The sequence below is a fragment of the Sorex araneus genome, chromosome 2, assembly GCF_027595985.1.
Source record: "Sorex araneus isolate mSorAra2 chromosome 2, mSorAra2.pri, whole genome shotgun sequence".
Classification (NCBI taxonomy): domain Eukaryota; kingdom Metazoa; phylum Chordata; class Mammalia; order Eulipotyphla; family Soricidae; genus Sorex; species Sorex araneus.
In genome coordinates, this window is record NC_073303.1 from 220,422,816 (window position 1) to 220,448,580 (window position 25,765).

At 36.9% G+C, this 25,765-nt stretch overlaps 1 protein-coding gene and 1 pseudogene across 1 annotated transcript; both read right to left on the bottom strand.

The window, feature by feature from the left end:
* Positions 1-1,116: 1,116 nt before the first annotated feature.
* LOC101541924 (olfactory receptor 6C2-like) lies at positions 1,117-2,053 on the bottom strand (annotated as a pseudogene).
* A 21,538-nt stretch (positions 2,054-23,591) lies between these two features.
* On the bottom strand, positions 23,592-24,521 carry LOC101541665 (olfactory receptor 6C4-like). Its single transcript, XM_012935137.2, has one exon. The coding sequence runs from the start codon at positions 24,519-24,521 to the stop codon at positions 23,592-23,594; it is 930 nt and encodes a 309-aa protein (XP_012790591.2).
* Between the last annotated feature and the right edge of the window lie 1,244 nt (positions 24,522-25,765).

Genomic DNA, 25,765 nt, shown 5'->3' on the forward strand with positions numbered 1-25,765 from the left:
TCTTCTCTTTTGTGTCTATGTCTAAACATCATCAACTATCAATGGAAGTAGAAGGCATATTAGGTGGAAGTCTTGCTTTTTTCCTTTTGTAGTCACATCAGGTTTCCTAGTGCTGTAAACCCAAATTACTGCCAGAATGGCCAGTAGGAACATTGACTCAAAACATTAACTTGTGGTTATCTCTTCTGATTTTGAAGCAGTTTCATTAACAACTACTTCTCACTGACCCCAAAATGGATGAATTAAATAAAACAGAGATGACCTTTTAGATGATCTGACTAATAAAATGGCTACTAGAAAGGAAGGGAAAAAGTGGATATGCAAATCAGGTGAAAGGAATCACATGTATGGTGAAATAAGTGGACTTTTAACTTTTAAGTATACCATGAAGTGGTAAACTTCATGCTGATTTTAATTTATACCTGAAACGTAGTAATATAATATTTCTTCAATAAAATGATTGAAAGTAAAACAAGAAGGATCCATCTGGAGTTTCCTCTAAGTTCACTTTTTTTTTTTTTGCTTTTTGAGTCACACCTGGCGATGCTTAGGGGTTACTCCTGGCTCTGCAGTCAGGAATTATTCCTGGCGGTGCTCGGGGGACCATATGGGATTCTTGGAATCGAACCGGGGTCGACCACGTGCAAGGCAAGCGCCCTACCTGCTGTGTTATCGCTCCAGCCCCTGAGTTCACTTTTTAAGCTTTTCCCAAGAATCTTTTTTTGGTGTGTAATTAGAAGCTATGTATTAAAATACTTAGAACACATAAAAAGTGGTCTCTGGACATTGTTATTCTAATTTATGAGAAGTTTATATATCCCAAAATACAACTTTATATTTTTGAATTTTTTTCGTGAGACTGATCATTTTGGAAATCAGCCTTTAGAACACGCACTTATGGAGAAGACATTCTGAAAACAGTAAGACTAAGAGTAGGGGAAATAAGAAGTTTTATTTTTGGCTATTAAATTATAAGAGAAGATGTTCTGGGGAGACGACTAGCATGATATACTACAACACAGGAAGAAACTATTTATTTGGTAAATTCATGAATATCACTTGGAGTTGTTTAGATTTAAATTTAGTAAAACAGCCTCAGAAACCATCAATAGCATCTTAGTTTTTGGTGAGAAATAGAATCCGTTTTACTGTGTCTTTGAAAGCATCTTTCACTTGTTTGTTTGGAAGTGTACAAATGAATGGATTAAGCAAAGGGGCAACTGAAGTAGTGAGTATAGACACTACCTTATTAATGGCTACTCCTTCCTTTGTTGAAGGTTTGATGTAGATGAAGATGCAACTGCCATAGCTGATGGAAACCACAATCATATGGGAAGAGCAGGTGGAAAAGGCCTTTTTCCTTTGTTGGGTGGAAGGAAATCTTAGAACGGTTTTGATGATGTATGCATAAGAAAGGACCACACACAGCAAGGTAATTATGAGTGTTCGCACAGCAAAAGCCAGAATAACTTTTTCGATTAACACTGTGTCTGAACAGGTTATCTGTAAAATTGGAGAGGCATCACAGACAACAAGATCAATCACAGTGTAGTCACAGAATTCTAGTTGCAGACGCAGGCTGAGAGGTGGGAGGATAATCAGTAAGCCAGCAACCCAATGAAAAAGGACGACTATAGTACAGACTCTGTTATTCATGATGGTTGTGTAGTGTAGAGGCTTACAAATGGCCACATAATGGTCATAGGACATGGCAGCAAGAAGAAAAAATTCTGTCGACACAAAAAGGACAACAACAACAAAAATATTTGGGTGGCACACACATTATAGCTGACAGTGTTATCTCCCGTGGTCATACTATACAGGAATCTTGGAATACAGACAGTGGTGAATGAAACTTTGAGTAAAGAGAAATTTTGGAGGAAAAAAATACATTAAGATGTGAATCCAAAAGTGTGAGGGTGATGATGAAGATGTTTCCGGCCATACTCAACATGTAGGTGATGAACAAAAATATAAAAATTAGAACCTGTAGATACGGGTCATCTGTCGATCCCAGAAGAATGAACGTTGTTACTGCTGTATGATTTCTCATCACTATCTCGAACCAAGCCAAGAGGGATTTGACTAGAAGAGAGAAATGTCGTTAGAATCTAGCACGAGAACCTGAATCACAACATCCCAACAAGCTAGCTCACTCATAGGCTTTACATCGTCTAGAAATCCTTTACATAGTCTGGAAACAACATCAAGAAAAACATATGTCTGATATACAGTATTCAAATTTTTACTTAGGGATGTAGATTTTGCCTTTTTAGCAGGTGAAAGCTGGTTTGTAATAGAAAGTTTTTTGTAGCACCTTTCCTTGTCAGACTACTGAAGCCATTTAATTTTAAAATTTTATTCATTTATTTTTTATTGGATCACTGTGAGATACACAGTTACAAAGTTGTTCACGATGGGGTTTCAGTCATGTAATGTTCTAACACCATTGCTTCACCTACGTACATTTCCCACACCGATGTTCCTAGTTTCTCTTCTGCCTCCCCTCTGCCTGCCTCCATGGCAGGCACCTCTCTCTCTCTCTCTCTCTCTCTCTCTCTCTCTCTCTCTCTCTCTCTCCTTCCCTCCCTCCCTCTGTTTCCCTCCCTCCCCTCTCTCTCTCTCTCTGTCACTCTCTCTCTCCCTTTGGGCATTATGGTTTTATAGTTTGCATTGCAGATACTGAAAGGTGAGACCATTTTTTTTTTAAAAAAAAGCAACTATCTGTTAATTAGTCTCTTTAATTTAATTTTGGGGCTTCCATCAGTGCTCAGAGCTTACTCCTGTCTCTGTTCTCAGATGTCACTCCTGGTAGTTGCTGGTATGTAGTATCAGGAATCAAACAAGGGTTGAAAATACCTCAAACAATTATCTCTCTGTATTATCTCTCTGGAACAAGAGAGGTTTTCACTGTATTTAAAATATTTATTGTATTTTAAAAACTAAGCATTTTAAAGACCAGTTTTAGTGTCACAGCACAATTGAGGAGGAGTTAGATATTTCCCATATAGCTTCTGTCTCCACACATGCAAAGCCTCTCTCATTATCCTCCATCAGAGTCTTACATTTGTTATAATTGTTTCCTATACAGACATATCAAAGTTTATTGTTCACCATATGCTTTTTCTTCTGGTTGTACAGTCAATTGGCTTTTAACAATTTTTTATGCCTACCATCACATATTAAATTTTAACAGAAGCACACTGATTTGTAAATATTAATTTTACTTTTGCACTCCAAAGGATCTATTAGTAGGCAGATACAAAACTTAAAATACAAAGATGCATATCTTTTCACCTGATATTAAGCTAAAATATATTTCTCTTTTAAATGTTATTTTTATACTAAAAACCAACATGAATATATTATTTGTATGAGATAAACAAATACTTAAAGAATAGATATCCAACACTCTCTGTTGGTGAAGCTGTAGGGAAACAAACTCTTACATGCTGGAGGAAATACAGCTTTCTGGAGGATAATTTTACAATACCTAACAAAACTGAATGTCCTGGGGCTGGCGTGATAGCACAGCGGGTAGGGTGTTGCCTTGTATGCAGCTGACCCGAGTTCAATTCCCAGCATCCCATATGGTCCCCCAATACCACTAGGAGTAATTTCTGAGTGTAGAGCCAGCAATAACCCCTGTGCAAAGCTGGGTGTGACCCAAAAAGAAAAAACAAACAAACAAAAAAAACAAACACCAACTGAATGTCCTTTTCCCTTTTCTTCAAATAAAGTCATTTTAGGGAGTCTAGATCCTTGAGAAAGTACCTAGAGGTCACTAAAATTTTAAAAGCATCTTTGGTGTTTTAAATGAAAGTATTTCCAAGTTATTTGGGGGATTCTTTAACAAGTTTTCTGAGGCAATATAAAGAAAATGCTTCTGAAACCAGTTTTTAAGCCAGATTTAGTTCTGTTTTGGTAGATTGGGACTTGAAAAGAACCTGAAGGAGTGATCTTCAGTATTTGCTTTCTTTGGGAGCCTGATCGACTCTGAGTTTATATTGCTAAGCCTTCAAAATCTGTATCACTGTATCACTGTCATCCCTTACGCATCCATTTGCTCGAGCAGGCACCAGTAATGTCTCCATTGTGAGACTTGTTACTGTTTTTGGCATATCGAATACACCACAGGTAGCTTGCCAGGCTCTGCCGTGTGGGCAGGATGCTCTCGTTAGCTTGCCAGGCTCTGAGAGGGATGGAGGAATCGAACCCAGGTCTGCTGCTTTTAAGGCAAATGCCTACCCGCTGTGCTGTGGCTCCAGCCCCTTCAGAATCTATCTCAAGGTAATGTTTTAATGACTTTTTTGAGAACTGTCTGCTTTTCCTCTCAAATCACTTCCCCCACTAATGTTTCAATGATCTCTAGTTCTGCTATTTGTGTTCTTTGGGTTTTGATATATGTACCTTACCCAAGCAGCACCCAGAAACAAACGGACATGTAAAAGACAATCTTTGTAAAGTCTCCTACTTTCTCAGCAATTTGAGAAGGTTTTAACTCTTCCTGTATTTGAATTTACATTTTCTCAGAAATCTGGAAAATCCTTTCTTTTTCATGGCGAAACTTACCATCATTGAAATTCATAATTTAAGCAGCAGCTCTTAGGTATCCATCCTATAAAAGTAGATCTGGTGAATACATTTTTACATCATATTGAGCTATATATTGAACTATATTGAACTATAACTTTATTAGAGGAAATTAAAAAATAGGAAAGATTCAAGTTTGTCAAGAAAAATCTATATATTTCCTCATGGGAGAGGGAGAAACTAATTTCTTCTTCTTTTTTTAATGTAAGAGTACTGCTATTGAGGCTGGAGTGATAGCACAGCAGGTAGGGTGTTTGCCTTGCATGTGGCCAACCCGAGTTCGATTCCCAGCATCCCATATGGTCCCCCAAGCACCACCAGGAGTCATTCCTAAGTGCATGAGCCAGGGGTAACCTCTCCTCTCTGCATTGCTGGGTGTGACCTAAAAAGCAAAAAAAAAAAAAAAAAAAAAGGAGTACTGCTATTTATTCATTCAGCCACTGATTAAGCTGATTGAATTGGGCATGAACTCCACATTACTTTTTTAAAATTTAGAATGTTAATTTTATTTTATTATTTTTTAATCACCATGTGGTACAGTTACAAAGCTTTCCTGTTTGAGTTTCAGTCATACAATCCTCCACCAGTGCACGTCTTCCACCACCAAAGTCCCCAGTATCCCCCTACCCGCCCATCTCACTCTTTCCCCTGCCTCTAAGGCAGACAATCGGGAAAACTAATTTCTTATGAGCTAACCAATTCTTTGTTTGTGTATTACGAATAGTGAATCAAGAATACATTAGGTTGCTCTTTGTTTTTCCATTACTCAAATAAATAATTTAGATTTTTTCATTCAAATAAATAATTACTAAGCACGTATTGCTCACAGAGTATAATATTACTCTGTAATAATATTACAGATTAGTGATAAAGTGAAGAAGGTCTTTCAAAGAGTTTTTAGGATACCAATAGGAGATAATATTTTCATTTCTTCATAATTTTATCACTCTGTTGTCAGAATGAAAATAAAACTTTGGATTTGAGGTGATAAATGTTCTTTTCTTATTCTTTGCCAATCACTTGAGTTGTAGCTCCTAATATATGCCTGTGTTCACTCAGGTTCTATAGGTTTATTTCTTTCTACAAAAGTTGCAGCAGCTGATACCAAGTTGTATTATTCAGGGTTCACAGACTTTGGAAACAGGTAAATACGTCACTTAGTTCATGAAAGAAATTCTTTTCTGGAGAGATTGTGTATTGTGATATAGTTGCCAGAATACTATGATAGGCCAAGATAAATGATAGATAATATTTATTTCTGATCTCTTAATTTTCTTCTCTCACTACTTATTTTCCTTATTATTTCCTTCTCTTCCATTGTAGACAAATTTAAGAACTTACACTGGCTACTACTATTGTAAATCCAGCTGTCTTTCTCTGATAGGAATTTATAGAATCTAAAATTATTTTTGTTTATTTTATCAAAGTTTTAATCTTGATATTGGCTGGAAAAGATGTGTGAACTCTTGCTAGAGACTGGTGAACTCAACCATAGTAGCATTTTTTAAAAAAGAGCTGTAATTGGCTTTATTAAGCTATTCATGAATTAGTCAACACTCTATATAGCAAGTAGAAATGCTCTGTAAAGCAGATTAATATTTTAAAATTATCATTTTATTTTATGGATTCAGGAATAAACTCAGAGCACATTTCTATCCCTGGCCTCATTTAAAACGTATGAATTTAATATTTTAAATGCCTGATAGGATATATGTCAGCTTTCAGTAATATTATGTTTTAACTATAAAGCTTGTTAAAACTATTTCTGACAATGTAGTTAAACTAGTAGTTTCATATTATATCTATGTATAAATATATGCTTAATTTTGGCTTTTATTTGAAGAATATCAACATAATATATTTCAATTAACCCTTGAGATGTGAAGTTTAAAAATTAATTAAGTTTTAAAAATTAATTAAGTTTTAAAAATTAATTTAATTTAATTAAGTTTGAATTAAAGTCTGAAAATTTCATTAAATAGATTACAAATTCTATTACCCTCTTCTCATAAGTAATATCTTCAACAATCATTAACAGAAAGGCCTTGATGACTTAATCTCTGCAGAACTACCTAATTTCTCTATTACTTTAAGAGTTAGAAGAGTGACAGAGAAGGGATCACCAAGTATAATGTGGTCGGAGGCCATGCAGGGGAAGGGTGATGCGGGCTGAATGTGGGCTAGAGACTGAATACAGTGGCCACTCAACACCTTTCTTGCTGAACCACAACACCTAACTAGAGAGAGAGAACAAAAAGGAATACCCTGCCACAGTGGTGGGGCAGGGTAGGGGGAGATGGGATTGGGGAGGGTGGGAGGGATGCTGGGTTTACTGGTGGTGGAGAATGGGCACTGGTGAAGGGATGGGTTCTCAAACTTTGTATGAGGGAAACAAGAGCACAAAGATGAGTAAATCTGTAACTGTACCCTCACGGTGATTCACTAATTAAAAATAAATAAAGAAAAAAAAGAGTTAGAAGAGGAATGATTCTGCCTTTTTCTTCACCAAATTCTTATTTAGTGAATAAAGAGTAAACTTAGTAAAACATAAACTGAGTTGTGTTTTGAATAATCATCAGTCTTTATTTAGATCAGAAACTACATAAATGATTAGTTGAGATTTAAAAAAATTGAATGTTCTCCAGCTCTGTTCCCCTCCACTTTCACTATCAAAAGGTGGCAAAAGGACTTAAATAACAGGTGGACAATAAAGTGATGTCTGTGCCAGGTAACTTATAATGCTGATTGTATTTTACTTCTCTGACCATAGTGGATATTGTGTAGCAGTGTCTTATTCATTGCCCTTAATTTTTTTCTAAATGAAATAGCCATCTTAATATAGTTATGTCTGACACCTTTAAGGAATTAGGAATCCAATGCAAGAAAATTTGAATTTTATATTATTTTAGGACACTTTAGAACCCCACATTAGACGTGATTATTGGTTATCTTTCCGAAGAACCAATGAACTGATATTTGTATTTTAGAACCAACTACTCATTAGACTGACTAATAATATACTGTAAATATGTTATGGCAATCATATACTTACTTTTTTGACAATTCTTTTTTTAAAAAAATTTTTATTAGAGAATCACTGTGATGTACAGTTGCAAACTTATGAACTTTTGTGTTTGCATTTCACTCATACAGTGATCCTTTACCCATCCCTCCACAAGTGCCCATTCACCTCCACCAATGATCCCAGTATCCCTCTCACCACCTCCACCCCACCCCCCACCATCCCACCGTGACTCTGCAGCAGGGCATTCCCTTTTGTTCTCTCTCCTTTTGGGTGTTGTAGCCTGCAATAGAGATACTGAGTGACCTTCATGTTTGGCCTATAGTCTACTTTCAGTTTTCATCTTCGAACCCAAATGGGTCCTCCCAACATCCTCTACTTGGTGTTCCCTTCTCTATCTGAGCTGCCTTTTGCCCCAGCATGTGAGGCCAGTTTCCAAGCTGTGGGGCAGACCTCCTGGTCCTTATCTCTACAACTCTTGGGTGTTAGTCTCCCACTCTGTTATTTTATATTCCACAGATGAGTGCAATCTTTCTATGTCTGTCTCTCTCTTTCTGACTCATTTCACTTAACATGATACTTTCCATGTAGATCCACTTATATACAAATTTCATCTTTTCTAACAGTTGCATAGTATTCCATTGTGTAGCTGTACCAAAGTTTCTTTAACCATTCATATGTTTTTGGGCACTCTGGTTTTTTCCAGATTCTAGCTATTGTAAACAGTGCTGCAATGAACATACAAATGCAGATGTCATTTCTACAATACCTTTTTGCTTCTCCAGGATATATTCCCAGGAGTGGTATTGCTGGGTCAAATGGGAGCTCAATTCCTAATTTTTTGAGAATCGTCTTTTCTGACAATTCTTTATCAGAGGTCCTTGAGGGAATCACAATTTGAAGATAAATTGTTGAAGAGGTTTACGTGCATTATGTCTCTATCATCACAACCTCCTTAGCTCAAAGCCTAGTGCACACATACATACACACAAACACACACGTACACACGATCACATATTTTCTGTCTGCTCTTCCCTCATCAAGTCTAAAATGGCATCTGATACTAAATTTTCCAATTTCCCTTGCAAATTCAGGAACAAAAAGGTGGTGCAGAGATGAAAACTGGTTTCTCAATATCTTTTTTAGAGGGGTACATCTGATCTCCCTCTTCAGAAAGGCAGGTTTCCCTGCAAAGTATGTAATGACAACATATATTTTATATGTTTATTCTACTAGAAGTGCATAGGGAAAATGCAAGTGAAAAACAAAATAGTCCTTGGTGAGCAAGTTTCTAAAGTTACTAACGAATGGCAAGTAGCAATGGGAATAATGTCCTCAGAGACGCAGAATGTCTGATGTCATCAGAATCCTATTACCATTTCTTTGATGAATCTTTCTTTTTTTAATTAGCCACTCTAATATTACATATATGTACATATATAGAATTTGCCTTAGACATAAGTCTTAAATAAAATTAAAAGAAAATGGCCATACTTTTTGTTTCACAGATGAAGAAACTGAAGAGTAGAGATGTGACCAGTCTGAATAGAGACTATACATTTTTTTAAACAGAAACCCTACTTTCCCCCTTTTGTTCTTCTATACTCTTTAACAATGCCCAAAAGATTTACTACAATCAAAATTTCAAATTTAATTTCTCTGGTTATTGAGAGAGTTTTACTACTCCACGTAAAACTTACTATCTATGTATAATTAAAAAGCAGAATACCTTGGGAATTTGGAGATTGCAAATTCCATATGATACGCATATCTGTGTAGTGATTTGTGTAGGATTGTAATTTTTAATGATGTTAGTAATTACAATTAATGAACAGGGTTTGTGCTCTGTTTACTTTTCTTCTATACATTTTAATAATGATTTATGGTTTTTTCCTATGAGTCTCTTACCCCCTCTGTTAAGTTCATATTTTATTTTTTTAGGTACAACTTTTATGAGACTTAGTTTCTCTCTTGTACCAGAGAGTTAGTACAGCAGATAGGGAACTTGCCTTGCATGTAACTGAACCAGGGGTCAAACCCTGGCACTACATATAGTCTCCTGAGCACTGCCAGGATCATCCCTGAGCACAGAGCCAGGAGTAAACCCTGAATACTGCCAGATGTTCAAAACCAAAACCCCTTTTTTTGCCTCATTGTTTGCATATGTAAATGGAAACTTTGTAGTCTGCCTCCTTACTATAGATTCATTTATAGGATGTTTTTGAAATATTGAAAATGTTTAGGATTTTCTATGTCTATCATATTGTGATAGTTTTTCTAAATAAACCAACTGAATTTATTTTTCTTGCCTAACTGCTGTGGCAATGACTTCCAATACTATATTAAGTAACAGTAATAAGAATGGACATTTTGGGGGGCTGGAGTGATAGCACAGGGGCTAGAGCTAAAAATAGAAGGGGCTAAAAGCAAAAAAAAAAGAGTGGACATTTTCATCTTGTGCCTGATCTTAGTGGAAAGACTTTCAGTTTTTAACTATCGAATATGATGGTAGCTGATGTATAAGGGTGGGGCTTTGCTGAATAAAACCTTAACTTTACTAGGAAAGTTCCTTATATACCCTTTTTTTCCTTGATATTTCAAACAAATGGGTGTTGGATCTTGTTGGATGCTTTCTCTGAAACTACTGAGATAAGATTAAATTTTTCTTGTATTAATATTCTGTATCACATTTTAAATACATGCCGGTGTATATTGAACCATCTTTCTATCTTGTAATAAGTCTTACTTGATTGTTGGTGTATTGTTGAATTCCATTTGTTAACATTTGTTGAGGATCTTTGTATCTATGTTCTTCAGAGATATTGATCTGTAATTTCTTCCTTTTCACTTTCTTTTCTTTTCCTTTCCTTTCTTTTCTTTTCCTTTCCTTTCTTTTCTTTTCTTTTCTTTTCTTTTCTTTTCTTTTCTTTTCTTTTCTTTTCTTTTCTTTCCTTATTTATTTATTTATGCTTTTGGGTCACACCTCGAAATGCACAGTGATTAGTCCTGGCTCTGCACTCAGGAATTACTCCTAGCAGTATTCAGGGGACTATATGGGATGCTGGGAATCAAACCTGGGTTGGCCACATGCAAGGCAGATGTCCTGCACTAAAGCTGTACTAAAGCTCCAGCCCCACTTTTTATTTATTTTTAGGGATATTTTTGGTATTCTTTTGGTACCAGAATAATATTTGCCTCATAGAAAATGTTTTGGAGAATTTATGAGTCTTTGATTTTTCTGGAAGAGTTAGGGAAGGATAAAACTGTCCTCTTAGATGGCTTGGAAGTACTTACTTATAAACCCATCTGGGTTAGCTTTCCTTTCATCAAATTTATACTAAAAGGTAATCAAAATTGTGTGGTACTGAAATGAAGACAGATTTTCAGACCAGTGGAATAAAATTGCCATCTCAGAGATTAACAAAATGATATATGGGCCACTAGTTATTGACAAATTACCTAGGAGGATAAAGTAGAACAAGAAAAGCTTCTTCAACTGGTGTTGGGTAGTCATCTGCAAAAAAATTATACCAGGATTTCTAACATATAATACACAAAAATTAGTTAAAATGAATTAGAGACTTTTATATTAGATCTGAATTCATATAATATATCAAGGAAAACATGCCGAATGCTCCATGATAGTGACTTCAGATGTACCTTGAATGATTCAATAGCATTGACTTAGAGAACAGAAGCAAAAATAAATAAATATAGCTACATCATACCAAGAAGCTCTGCACCAAGAAAGAAAAGAAAACTAAAAAAATGAACACTTTGGACTGAAGAGAGTATGGTGGTTAAGGTGATTGCCTTATTTTTAGGGATATTTTTGGTATTCTTTTGGTACCAGAATAATATTTGGTACTGAATAATAAAATTCAGCATATACCAACCCAAGTTCAAGACCCATCATTCCATATGGTCTCTCAGACCACAATAGTGATTCTTGAGTGCAGAGCCAGGAGTAACCCCTGAGCATCACCAGTGATGGCCTAAAAAACCAAAACAGACATTCTGCTGAATTGGAGAAAAGATTCACTCAATGTGAATTCACTCTTAGCAGTAATACCGAATATTTATAAAGCTCTCAAACATATAACAATGACAACAACAACAAAATAGCCCTATCAAAAAATTGGGAGAGAAGCCGAATAGGCACTTCTTTAAAAAAGACATACAGATGGCCAATAGCCAAAGGAAGTGTGTGCTTTATCACTACCATCAGGGAAATGCAAACCAATAAATATAACCAACGAGAAGTGTAACATCAAAAATAATGGAAACGATTGGTTATAGTGGGGATGTGAAGGAAAAAGTAACCTTCATCCACCTTGTATTATCATTTTTTTAGCCTGTATTGACAACAATATGGATGTCACTGTCACTGTCATCCCGTTGCTCATCGATTTGTTAGAGCGGGCACCAGTAACGTCTCTCATTGTGAGACTTATTATTACTGTTTTTGGCATATCCAATATGCCACAGGTAGCTTGCCAGGCTCTGCTGTGTGGGCTCGATACTCTCAGTAGAGTATCGAGAGTATTGCCGGGCTCTCCGAGAGGGGCGGAGGAATCGAACAGGGGTCGGCCGCGTGAAAGGCCAACGCTCTACCGCTGTGCTATCATTCCAGCCCTAACAATATGGATACTTATCCAAAAATTAAGAATTGACCTTCCATATTTCCTAGAAATAATTAGCATCCACTCCAAGAGCACAAAAAATTAAAATCATAAATACAAATGCACTCCTATCTTCATTGTATCACTGTTCACAGTAGTCATGATCCAGAAATAACCCAAATGCCTGAGAACAGATGAGTTGATAAAGAAACTGTAGTATCTATAGAAAATTTAAAAAGTAGTTTGAAAAGTAGTTCACAAATGAATTTTGAAGGCAGTGGAAATACTAAAAGCATAACTGCATTCAAAATTAATGTTCAAATATTTCCATCTTGATGCAAAATAGAAAAATATATCCCAGAGTTCTATAAAATAAGACTTTATACTTGGTGTTCTCCTTGTGCTGCCTGACTTGGAGTTTTATCCCTTTTCCTTCTTTTCAAGTAAGCAAGTAAAGACTATTTAATGAGAATAAAGAAAAATTAATTGCACATGTAAGAGATCTACAAGGGGAAGCAAGTCCCATAAATTTCCCATCCTTCCATCTCCTTTATCTATCTTAACCCTTAGTTCTTAACAATTAATACTTTCAAGTTTTTATTTGTGATAGTTAAAAAATTGATCTTGAGGGGTTCTACAGATTCTATAACGGTCTTGCTCTTGGGTCCTAGATTTAATGCCTGGCACCTCATGTGGTTGCCAGAGCTGCCAATATCTTTGAGTTCAGATCCAGGAGCATCTCCTGGTATGACCCCCCCTCAACAAACAAAAAACACAAAAACAAACTAAAGGTTCCTCTTGATCCTTCAAGTTCTCGAGTGACCTTTACTCATAATAATTGTACAACAAATGACACATCTTGGGAACATATTTTGAGAAAACTATACTCTAATAATATTTTATTTATAGCTATATTTAAGCTACTTTGAAAAAATTGCTGTTTCTTCATATTCATTGTGATGAGGGTCTTTCCACTTCTAAACTTTTGTGACTTTTTGAAATATATTCACTTATTCTTCTAATACTTTTTCATCCTCCATTTCACTTCTTTTGAGGAGACTGTAGTGACACACTGTATCAGTCTTCCTGACTTTGTGTCAGTTATCTAATGCTCTGTTAGATTTTTATTTTTTTCTGTTTTATTTGGTAATTTTTCTTATATGTGTTAATTTTTCTATGAAACAAAGCTCCTGGAAGAGAGTGATGCAGAATCTCGAACGGCAGAGCCTGGCAAGCTACCCAATGGCATATTCAATATGCCAAAAACAGTAACAATAATGGGCCTCATTCCCTTGATTCTGAATGCGACAGAGACGAATGGAGACATTATTGGCAACCACTAGAGCAAATCGATGAGCAACAGGAAGACAGTGATACAGTGACAGTGTTAATTTTATCCCTGTAGTATTATTAAAGGATAAATCTATCCACAACACCCAAAAGGAGAGAGAGAGAGCAAAAGGGAATGCCCTGACACAGAGGTGGGGTGGGGTGGGGGGGAGGACGGGGTATGGGTGGTGGGAGGGATGCTGGGACCATTGGTGGTGGAGAATGGGCACTGGTGGAGGGATGGGTACTCGACCATTGTATGACTGAAATGCAAGCACGAAAGTTTGTAAGTCTATAACTACCTCATGGTGATTCTCTAATAAAAAATATTTTAAAAAATAATTTATTTTGAATAATCTAAAGTGGCATTTAAAAATGCAGTTAAAAAATTTCCCCTCTTCTTTTTAATATGAAGATTCACACTGTCATTTAAGGGATCTCATATAAACACTTGATTAGGATATGCAGAAAATCACCAGGCATCCTAAGCAACAGAGCCACTAAAATAGCACTTTGTGATATGGCGTGTTACTGCGGAATCCAACTCAAGGCCTCACAGGTTTCATTCACATTTGCTAGATAGGTGCTCTACTGATGAGCTATACTTGAGTTTCTCTAACCAATAATTAAAAGTATTCAATATATATTTTTCTCAGAAATGCAGTTTTTCTCTCTACAAGTTTGATTTTAATCTTTTTAACAAGGTTCCTATTTTACTTAACACGGTAGATCTCTTATCATCTTTTTTTTTTGGGGGGTAGTGGTGATTTGTGTTACACCCAGGAATTCTCAGTGGTTACTCCTGGCTCTGACCCTGGAGGTGCTCAGGGGACCATATAGGACGTCAGGGATTGAATCCTGGTTGGCCACATGCAAGGCAAGTGCCCTACCCACTGTAGTACTGCTTTGGCTCCTCTCCTTTAATATAAGTGTAGTTATAATAGATTTGACATTTTATTTCATATACATTGTTTGTGACATCTGTAATCTATTTGTATTGATCCCCTTATGGGTTATATTTTTCTGTTTCGTTGCACAACCAGTAATTTTTTTTTGCATCATTTTTTTACCTTCTTGAAGATCAGTGTTTTTTTAACCTGTACCCTTGTAAAATATTTTATGATAGTTCTGATAGATTTGGAATTGCTTAAAAAGGTTTTATCTTTTAGGTTCTGTGTTAATCTGTGCTATGATGAACTAGAACCGATTTTTCCCTCTCCCAAACTGAGGCAAATCACTCTGAATAATACAAAGTATCACTGTATCACTGTCATCCCCTTGCTCATCCATTTGCTCGAGCTAGCGGGCACCAGCAACGTCTCCATTCATCCCAGCCCTGAGATTTTAGCAGACTCTCCTTACTCATCTTTCCCAACAATTGGAGGCTTTTTCAGGGTCAGGGGAATGAGGCCTGTTATTGTTACTGTATTTGGCATATCGAATACACCTCAGGGAGCTTGCCAGGCTCTTCCGTGCTGGCAGGGTACTCTCAGTAGCTTGCTGGGCTCTCTGAGAGGAACAGAGAATGTATATCAGAGAATACAAGCAAATCATGATATTTTTTAATTGGCCTGTGTGGATAGGAAACATTTCTAGTCTTCAGTTTAGAATGTTTCTTTCTGCAATTCTTTTGGATGACTCTTCTCTTACCTCAGTTAATTAATTTTCTTACATATGTATGCTGATCAGTACTCAGAGAAGTGCTCACGAGGGGTTTTTGATTCTTCCAGATATCTATTTTCCTCTATCACTTATTTCATTCTTTAAAATAATTTTTTTATTAGTGAATCACCATGAGGTATAGTTACAGACTTACAAACTTTCGTGCTTGTGTTTCAGTCATACAATGGTCGAGTACCCATCCCTCCACCAGTGCCCATTTTCCACCACAAATGGTCTCAGTATCCCTCCCACCACCCCCACCCTGTCCCCTCAACCCCACTTCGTCTCTGTGGCAGGGCATTCCCTTATTCCCTTTAGCTCTCTCTCTATCTCTTTCTCTCTCCCTCTCTCTCTCTTTCTCTCTCTCTCCCGTTTTGGGTTCTGTGGTTTGCATCTTATTTCACTCTTAACCTCTAACTCTTCTGTTCTGTAGAGTGACTAATAACCATGGTACCTTGCAACTTTACTTATTCTAAAAAAGCTACAGATGCATTATTTTTGGGAGGAACAGGGAGGTTTGGGCCAAACCAGGATTACTGCTGATGATGTTAAGAGTTTTAGTAGAGTGCTTAAAGAAGGTCATTTGAATTTTGATAAGGGTTAAATAGAATATGTTCAGGTAGAAAGGTTCATTTGACAATGTTAATTACTCTAACCCATGAAATATTTTTCGTTTCCTGTGTCATCTATTTCTTTCAGTAGTGACGTTTTCAATTCTAACAAGTTTTTCACATCTTTTGTTAATTTCTATGTATTTGATATTTTGGCTCCTAATTTATTTTATTTATTTATTTCTGTCCCTCTTAGAGAGCCCGGGAAGCTATTGAGACTATTCCAACCGTATGGCAGAGCCTGGAAAGCTACCCTTGGCATATTCGATATGACAAAAACAGTAACAACAAATCTCACAATGGAGACATTACTGGTGCCCGCTGGAGCAAATCGATGAACAACGGGACGACAGTGCTACAGTGCTACATCTCATGTACTATCATTTAATTTAATTTTTTTGCTACTACGGACTAGAGGGATGTCATAGCGGGTAGGGCTTTTGCCTTGCGCATGGTTGACCTGGGTTCGATTCCTCTGTCCCTTTTGGAGAACCTGCCAAACTACTGAGAGTATCCTGCCAGCATGGCAGCGCCTGGCAAGTTACCGGTGGTGTATTCAATATGCCCAAAACAGTAACAAGTCTCACAATGGAGACGTTACTGGTGCCCACTCGAGCAAATCGATGAATAATGAGATGACAGTGCTACAGTGCTACTACTATAGAATTTTTGCATTTTACCTATGTAAAAAAGGAAATAAAAACCCTTAGTACAATATATTAAATGTTTACTATTATTTACATTAAGTAAATTCTCAACTCTGGAATTGAAATTATATTGTACTTAATTTTATTTCATATTTGGATCTCCGAATGATAGCACAGCAGTAGGGCGTTCGCCTTTCACGTGGCCGACCTGTGTTCGATTCCTCCGCCCCTCTTGGAGAGCCCGGCAAGCTACCGAGAGTATCGCGCCCCAACGGTAGAGCCTGGCAAGCTACCCATGGCGTATTGGATATGCCAAGAACAGTAAAAAGTCTCACGATGAGAAACATTACTGGTGCCCGCTGGAACAAATGAGCAAGGGGATGACAGTGACAGTGACAGTGATTTGGATCTCATTTTAATAATAATCATGCCTCACCTGTTTTTTTGGGGGGGTCACACCTGGCGATGCATAGGGGTCACTCCAGGCTCTGCACTCAGGAACCACCCCTGGCGGTGCTCAGGGAACCATATGGGATGCTGGGAATCGAACCCAGGTCACCCGAGTGCAAGACAAAAGCCCTACCCGCTGTGCTATCCTCCAGCCCTGAATTAAGGTTGTTCGTTTTTTTTGGTTTGTTTGTTTATTCTCACCTGTCTTTTTTTTTTTAATGGCCTGAGTTTTATTTATTTATTTATTTTTTGCTTTTTGAGTCACAGCTGGCAATGCACAGGGCTTTTCCTCCTGGCTCTGCATTCAGGAATTGTTCTTGGCGGTGCTCAGGGGACCATATGGGATGCTGGGAATTGAACTCCAGTTGGCCGTATGCAAGGCAAACGCCCTGCCCTACTCGCTGTGCTATCGCTTCAGCCCATCAGCTTTCTTTAATAAGACCTTTAAAGAAATTCTGTGCTACCTCAGATGGAGCGGGCATGCCCTCTCTGTCCACTGCAGATGAAACCCTAGCGGTCACAAGCTTCCAGAAGCAAAACCCAGGTATGCAAGTTCAGGGCCTAAGACTCCAGGCAACATTGGGGCAGTGGACATCCCTTCCTGTTTCCCCGCCCATGTGAGATCCTGGCTGTCATATCCAGGGTGCCATCTCAGTGTATCCATGGCCTTGTTCTAGACACACAACTGTGAATCCAGGAAGATAGCAGCTCGCTAGAGATCTCTCCGGACCCCTTACGGAGCCAATTCCACTGGGGCACCACAGATGGAGCAAGTGTGTCCTCTCTGCCCACTGCAGATGAAACCCATGAGCTTCCAGAAACAAAACCCAGGTACGCAGGTTCGGGGACTAAGACTCCAGGCTCACATGGTGGCAGTGGAGACTGGCTGCCTCTTCCCATCTTTCTCCTGTTCGCTTTGGGTCCTGGCTGTCATGCTCACGATCTGTGCGACTCAGGGCATCAAAGGTCATGATCCAGAGACTCCCAAATGAATCTCAAAATGGATTAACTCCCTACAGAGATGTCTCTGGACCCCAACCATTTACAAATTTAGAATTCCAGAAGCGCACAGCTGCTTTTGCAGCTGCACAACCTCTTATGATATTCATAGTAAGCAACAGAAAAGAAATTACCTAGCATCTGCCCCTTTGCAGTCAGGCTTGCACGATGTTGGAAAAATTAGAAATAATGGTGGCGGGAAGGTGTAATAGTGGTGGGATTGGCGTTGAAATATTGAATGTAATCAATTAATGTGAATAACCTTCTGAAAATAAAATAATAAAAGAAATTCTGTGCTAATATATTTTTGAGTTTACATGAAATAGATAAGGCCTATATATGTAAATTACCTCCTACATTTTATATAAACACCTATAACATGATTTGCAAAGTTGTTCATGATGATTTGTTATAGACATTCAGTATTTCAACACCAACCTCACCACCATTATCACCTTCCCTTCACTATTGTCTTTAATTTTCCCATCTACACCTAAAGCCTGCCCTCATAGCAGGCCCAGATAATCTATTTTATATTGTTTATTTTCAAAAAAATTGCTAAAAATGATCAAAGAATATTTCCTTAAAAGAAAAATTAGTGTAAATTGTTATATCTCATCATGGGACATTAAGTCCTTGTTTGAGGGACTACTAAAATGTTGTTGCAGATTAAGCATTCTGTGTTACTTTTGGGTTAGTTGAGATTGGTTGCCTTCTATGTTACAACCCATCCAATCTACGGTGCTGCTCCTGGATTATCAGTGTTGTAGAGTTTGGAGATGTTGCTCCAGGAAGTCCAGAATTTTTAACTGGGTGGTACAGCTGGAGTTAAATTTTTAACTGGGTGGTAGCCTTGGGGTGTGGATGTGACTGCCAGACCTTCCAGAAGTACAGGGAAGAGGGGGGAAGTAGCCCATACGGACTCTGATAAAGCCTGGAGATTTCAGTTGAACACCATTTATTTTATTTTATTTTATTTTATTTTATTTTATTTTATTTTATTTTATTTTGTTTTTGCTTTTCGGGTCACACCCAGTGATGCACAGGGGTTACTCTTGGCTGTGCACTCAGGAATTACCCCTGGCGGTACTTGGGGGGTCATATGGGATGCTGGGAATCGAACCCAGGTCGGCTACTTGCAAGACAAACGCCCTACCCAATGTACTATCACTGCAGCCCCTGAACACCATCTTAAATGGGGCTGTCTATCTTAATTATTTCTCTTCTTCATTATTAGCAATATAAATGCAACCAATTTTTATGTGTTGAGCTTGTATTCTGCTACTATACTCTACTGATTTATTGTTTCTAAGAGTTTTTGAATGAATGATTCAAGGTTTTACATGTATAGTATTATATATGCAAGTAGTGATAATTAAAACTCTTCCAATTTGGGTACCTTTGATTTCTTTCCTTGATTTTATTTCTTTGTCAAAAACTTCAATAAGTATACCAAATAATAATAGTGAAGAACATGCACTTTTCTTCTATGTGCCTGACCTCAGAGAAAAGGCTTTCAGTTTTTAACTATTGAATATCGTCATGATTGTATAGTGATTAGTACTCTGCTATGTCAATATGTTTGATGTGATTTTGTTATATATGGATTTCACTATCTCGAGGTATCTCCCTTCTATTCCTATTTGTTGATTTTTTTTGTATGAATGGATGTTAAATCTTGTCAAAAGCTTTCTCTGCATCTATTAATATAACCATATGATTTTAATCTTTTTGTTGATATAGTATATACTCAGATAAGTGAAATATCATTTAGAGCCCAAAGATAACCCCTTACATATACAGTTCATTTATAAAAAAGAAGTAATTAACATAAATTGGAGGAAGAAACAAATGATGCTGGGAAACTGATTATCAAAGTGCCAGAGAATAAAATCAGACTACTATAATATCAGACACAAAAGTTAATTTCAGAAATGGATTAAATATTTGTCTGACCTGATTCCACAAAATACCTTGAAGAAAACATAGGCAAAAACATCCTAGTGATTGGAAGAGAATGTTTACATGTGATAGATCAAAAAAGAAAAAAGCTTACATCCAACATTTATAGGCTAATGCAAAAATCAATAACTGCAACAAAAAAACAACTTCATCAACAAGCTATGGGAGCACAGCTAAGTGAACACTATGTTAAAGAAGACATAAGAATAATCAATAAACCATGAGAAAATGTCCATCTTCCTGATTATCATGGAATTCAAATCAAAACAATCGTGAGTCATCAACCAGAAAAAAATGTCCTATGTGGAAAAAAACCCAGAGAGAGAGTGATGGAGGGTCTTGGCATTTTGCAATGGGGATGTGCATTAACTTTGTACATCAGTAACATAAGTGTCAATACTATTATAGTATATTAACTAAACAATAAACAGACAAACAAAACAAAGATGACAGAAAAAATAGTGCTGGGCAGGGACATGGTAATAAAGGTATCCTTATTTGCTGTTTGTAGGAATGTAAACTGCTTCAGCCTCTTTGAAAATAGACATGGAGATTCCTCAAAATATTAAAAATAGATGAACTATAGGATTCAGCAAATCCACTCCTATGTATCCCCAAAACACAAAACCCTTTTTTTTTTTGATAAAAATATGTACATTGTAGTGCTGTTAACAGTTGCAATGATCTGGAAGCAACCCAGTCCTCAACAGACATAAGTAGTTAATAAGATATGGTATATGTACATATATAATACACACATATAGATATGCATAGATATACATACCAATATGTAAATATATACACAATGCATTACTAACCAGCTATAAGAAAAGAGGAAATTTTGCTCTTACTATGACATAGATGAAATTGGAGACGATCATCTAAGTCAAATAAGTCAGAAGGAGAATGATAAATACTGGAGCACTGGAATGATAAATATGACAAAATAGAATGATAAATAATTATAAATGATCAGTTATTACTCATATGTGAACATGAGAAATAAAGCAATGGGATAGACAAGATCTTGTGAAAAGACTTCAGAGTATAGTCTTAGACTAGATTACAGAACTGAGGTTAGCAACAGTGTGAACAAGGACCTGAATGTGTGCAGTGGATTTCGATGGGGTGAAATTGGTACTCTGTGGTAGTTGTGTTGTGATAGCATCATAATCCTAAAATATATTAATGTTTAGTCATTTTAAAAAGTTATCTTAATAAAAGTTAATAATAATAAAAAGTGATCCAAAAAAGTTGCATATTTGTGAATTTTCACAGCACTATATAGTCCTTGAGTGTTGTATATACTTTGAAAATGCTGATTGAATATATACACATATACATAGATAAACCTGTAGACACATATATGTATGCATATGTATACACACACACATATATATCACTGTTGCACTGTCGTCCCATTGTTTATCAATTTGCTCGAGCGGGCACCAGTAACGTCTCCATTGTGAGACTTGTTACTGTTTTTGGCGTATGAATATGCCACAGGTAGCTTGCCAGGCTCTACCGTGTGGGCTGGATACTCTTGGTAGCTCGGTAGCTTGCCATGATCTCCGAGAGGGACGGAGGAATCGAACCCAGGTCGGCCGCATGCAAGGCAAACACCCTACCCACTGTGCTATCACACACACACACATATATGTGCATATATGTGTGTGTGTATATATATATATATATATCTTTTGGATGTAACACTCAAGAAGTGCTTAGGAATTTGGGGGCCGCCCTGGTGATTCTCAGCTAACTAGCTGGCAGCTAAAGGTATAGGGCAGAGGTTGCAGTGCTGCTGCTCACATCTTTTGCTCTTAGGATTACTTGGACCATCCTGGTGAGGCTTGGGAGCTTTCAGGGTCATATATGGAGGTCCGTAGGGGTTTCCAAGACTGTACTTGGAGATGCTCTGGTGACTGTCAAAGATCAAACCAGTGTTGACTGTATACAAGGCATGAGCACTAACTATCTTTCTAACCCAAGTGCCATATATTTGCTTATTGTTTTTAAACTTGAAAATTAGGTATATATTTTAATATTTATATATGTATACTCACTATTTTTATTAATAGTCAAAATTTTTTTTGATGACATACAAGTGTAAATATGAAGTACTTATACTTATTTTCTGAGAAAACATTCCATAAAATTAACACTGACTGTATATTGTGAAAAGAATATTTATTAGAACTCCCCTGCCAACTCCTGCTCAATCTGTGATTCTTTTTTCACAGTCAATACATGAGTCTAATTTCCTTTAATATAGTGTTGGGCTGGAGCGATAGCACAGCAGTAAGGAGTTCTCCTTGCACTCTGCCAACCTGTGTTCGATTCCTCCGCCCTTCTTGGAGAACCCGGCAAGCTACTGAGAGTATCGCGCCTGCAAGGCAGAGCCTGGCAAGCTACCCGTGGTGTATTTGATATGCCAAAAACAATAACAATAAGTCTCACAATGAAACATTACTGGTGCCCGCTTAAGCAACTCGATGAGCAACGGAATGACTGTGACTGTGACTTTGAATATAGTGCTTAACATTTCAATATACTTAAACACAATCCTTTGAAAAGGATTGTATTTCTCTTTAACTTTATGGATCTTGATAATAAGTTTTTATCATTTGTCTAAAAGTTACTCTTTATGAATAACTTGTACATATCTTGTGTACATCTTATACATAAGAGTATTTCTATTTTCTGCTCTATTATGTTCTCTTAAATTAATTGGATAATGTCTTTCTTTCTTTCTTTCTTTCTTTCTTTCTTTCTTTCTTTCTTTCTTTCTTTCTTTCTTTCTTTCTTTCTTTCTTTCTTTCTTTCTTTCTTTCTTCCTTTTTCTCTCTCCCTCTTTCTTTCTTTCTTTCTTTCTTTCTTTCTTTCTTTCTTTCTTTCTTTCTTTCTTTCTTTCTTTCTTTCTTTCTTTCTTTCTTTCTTTCTTTCTTTTCTTTCTTTCTTTCTTTCCTTTCTTTCTCTTTGGATCACACCTGGTGATGCACAGGGGTTACTCCTGGCTCTGCACTCAGGAATTACTCCTGGCAGTGCTCAGGGGACCATATGGAATGCTGAGAATCGAACCTGGGTTGGCTGCTTGCAAGGCAAATGCCCTACCTGCTCTGCTATCGCTCCAGCCCCAATATTTTTTTCTTATATATTAGCTTATCTAAACAATGTCTTACTAACTTAATGAACAATAAATATCTTTTTTATTTGACTTCTTACCTTTCGCTCTGAATTCATCTGTCTATTGTCATCAAATTTCACCTTACAAGTGATATGTCCACTGAAGTCAAAAGTAAAAATTAACTGTCTCAATTATTTATTTATTTAATATATATATATTTTAATGAATCACTGTGAGATACAGATACAGACTTAAAAACTTTTGTGATTACTTTTCAGTCATACAATGATCAAGTACCCATCCTCCACCCGTTCCATTTCTCCATCAATTTTTCTTGTAGGATTCATTTATTGCTCTGTAGCAGCATTTACTGTTTGATTATATCTAATGTTTTTTGTATACCATGATACTAGATTGATGGGCCCTAGAAACTTTGAATCCTGTTTTTAATATTTCTAAGTGTCCAGCATATCATTTTAACCATAGTAGATACAATGAATGTAGCTACTATATGTAAATAAAATGGATTAAAATATTGAAACATTTTATTAACATAAACTATGGTTTTTATAACTTTGTAATTTTCTTAACTGTGTTCTTAAAAGCTTGTTTTAGCTGTTTATTTCTTAGTGTATAAATAAATGGGTTCAACAAAGGGCTAACTGAAGTCATGAGCAGAGATATTTCCTTATCAAAGTTACCTGCATTTTTGGGTGATGGGTTAAGGTATAAAAAGATGCAGCTTCCATAAGAGAGGGAGATGACAATCATGTGAGAGGAACAAGTGGAAAATGCCTTTTTCCTTTGCTGAGCAGAAGGAATCTTCAGGATTGTTTTGATAATGTATGTGTAAGAAAGTATCACCAGTCCCAGAGTTACCACCAGAGTCAAAACCGCCAAGATATTGACTATCAGCTCTAAGAGGCTTGTGTCTGAGCAGGCAACCTTAATGAAGGGTCTAAAGTCACAGTAATATTGATTCAGCACATTGGAGCCACAGAAATCGATTTGCATCACCAGGACAAATGGGGGCAAGATAGATAAGAGTCCCCCCAGCCAGGAGCAGAAAACAAGTTGTAAGCAGACTCTGTGGTTCATGATATTCAGGTAATGGAGGGGTTTGCAGATGGCAACGTAACGGTCATAGGACATAGAAGCCAGGAGGTAAAACTCTGTTCCCCCAAGTAATATAGCAAAAAAATACTGGGTCAAGCAATCAGCAAAGCTGATGACTTTAATCCCTGTTATCAAACTCGTTAGAAGTCTAGGAATAAAAATGGATGTGAACGAAATTTCTAAGAAGGAGAAATTTCTGAGGAAGAAGTACATGGGAGTCTTGAGATGGGGGTCTATCAGAGTGAGTACGATGATGGTCAGATTACCTAGAGCACTTAGCAGATAGGCCAGGAACAGAAAGATGAAGACCATTACCTGAAGTTCAGGTTGATCTGTGAGGCCCTGCAAGATAAACTCGGTCAATGTGGTTTTGTTTTTCATTGTTGAGTGTCAGTAGATCTGAAAGAAAAGGGGAAGTTCAGTGATGAAACCTGAAAGGAATTTCCAAATAGGAGAAACTAAGTTAGTTGCAGCTAAGAGAATCAAATCACCTTTCGTGCAATTGTCTCAACTAGTGTCTAGTTGGCACCATGGTGACATTACTGGTGCCCGCTCGAGCAAATCGATGAACAACAGGATGACAGTGCGACAGTGTGACAGTGTCTAGTTGGGTTGGCTTGCTCTTTGAAAGCCTCCTATCTCCCATGAAAATGACCTTATTCATAAAACTCTTGCAATTTTATCTCAAGTTGACTGCATTCTTAGCTAAAGTGCATCATGAAACAATGGTTCTATTTATTCCTGCAATTTCTTATAAAATATTTGTAAATTTACTACATCAAAATCTTTTTAACTTCAATTATCTCTTTCACTTATTTGGGGAATGCTTCTTTTTTGTTTGTGTTTTTCTCTTCTTTCAGCATTCCCCTTCATATAAGTTCTCATGCTTCACTATGTCTGTAACTGACTCTCATGCTTCACTGTGTCTGTAACTGACTCTCATGCTTCACTGTGTCTGTAACTGACTCTCATACTTCACTGTGTCTGTAACTGACTTCTTCACAGTCTAGGTCCCTGTTTTCCTCTTTAAACAACCTATGGAAATGTTCCTAACAGACATAATGCTACCATCCAAATGCAAAGTTTATTGTTTTGTTACACCCTCATTCTTTCCAGATAAATATCTATATTGATTTTAACATTCTGAAAGTGCTACTAAAAGATTTTGCGATTTTATATTGCAGACCTTTCCCCATAAAAATGTCTCAACCATCACTAATATTAATAAGCAGTAAGTCTTGAGCTTCTCTATCATACACAGTATCTTTTGGACATTGTTTTGACATATTACTTGGGAGACATATTGGAGCTACAAGACACATTTCTAGAAGGTTTTGCTTAGATGTGAGATTTCCTGAATAGTATTTAGGTAGGCTATCACATCAAACTTTTGTATTTTCACTATTATTAGAACATTGAGAACAGGAAATGGCTAGCATATTGACTATAGTTGTCTTTTGGGGGAGGCCAACTATTGGTTCGTAGGGAATAAAAAATTTATTTATTTATTTATTTATAATACACACATGCACACATATATATGTATATACACATATATCTATGTTAGGCATATAAGACACATTTAGCCCTATCTGAACAAGAAGATTCCTGTAACAAAGTCCTAT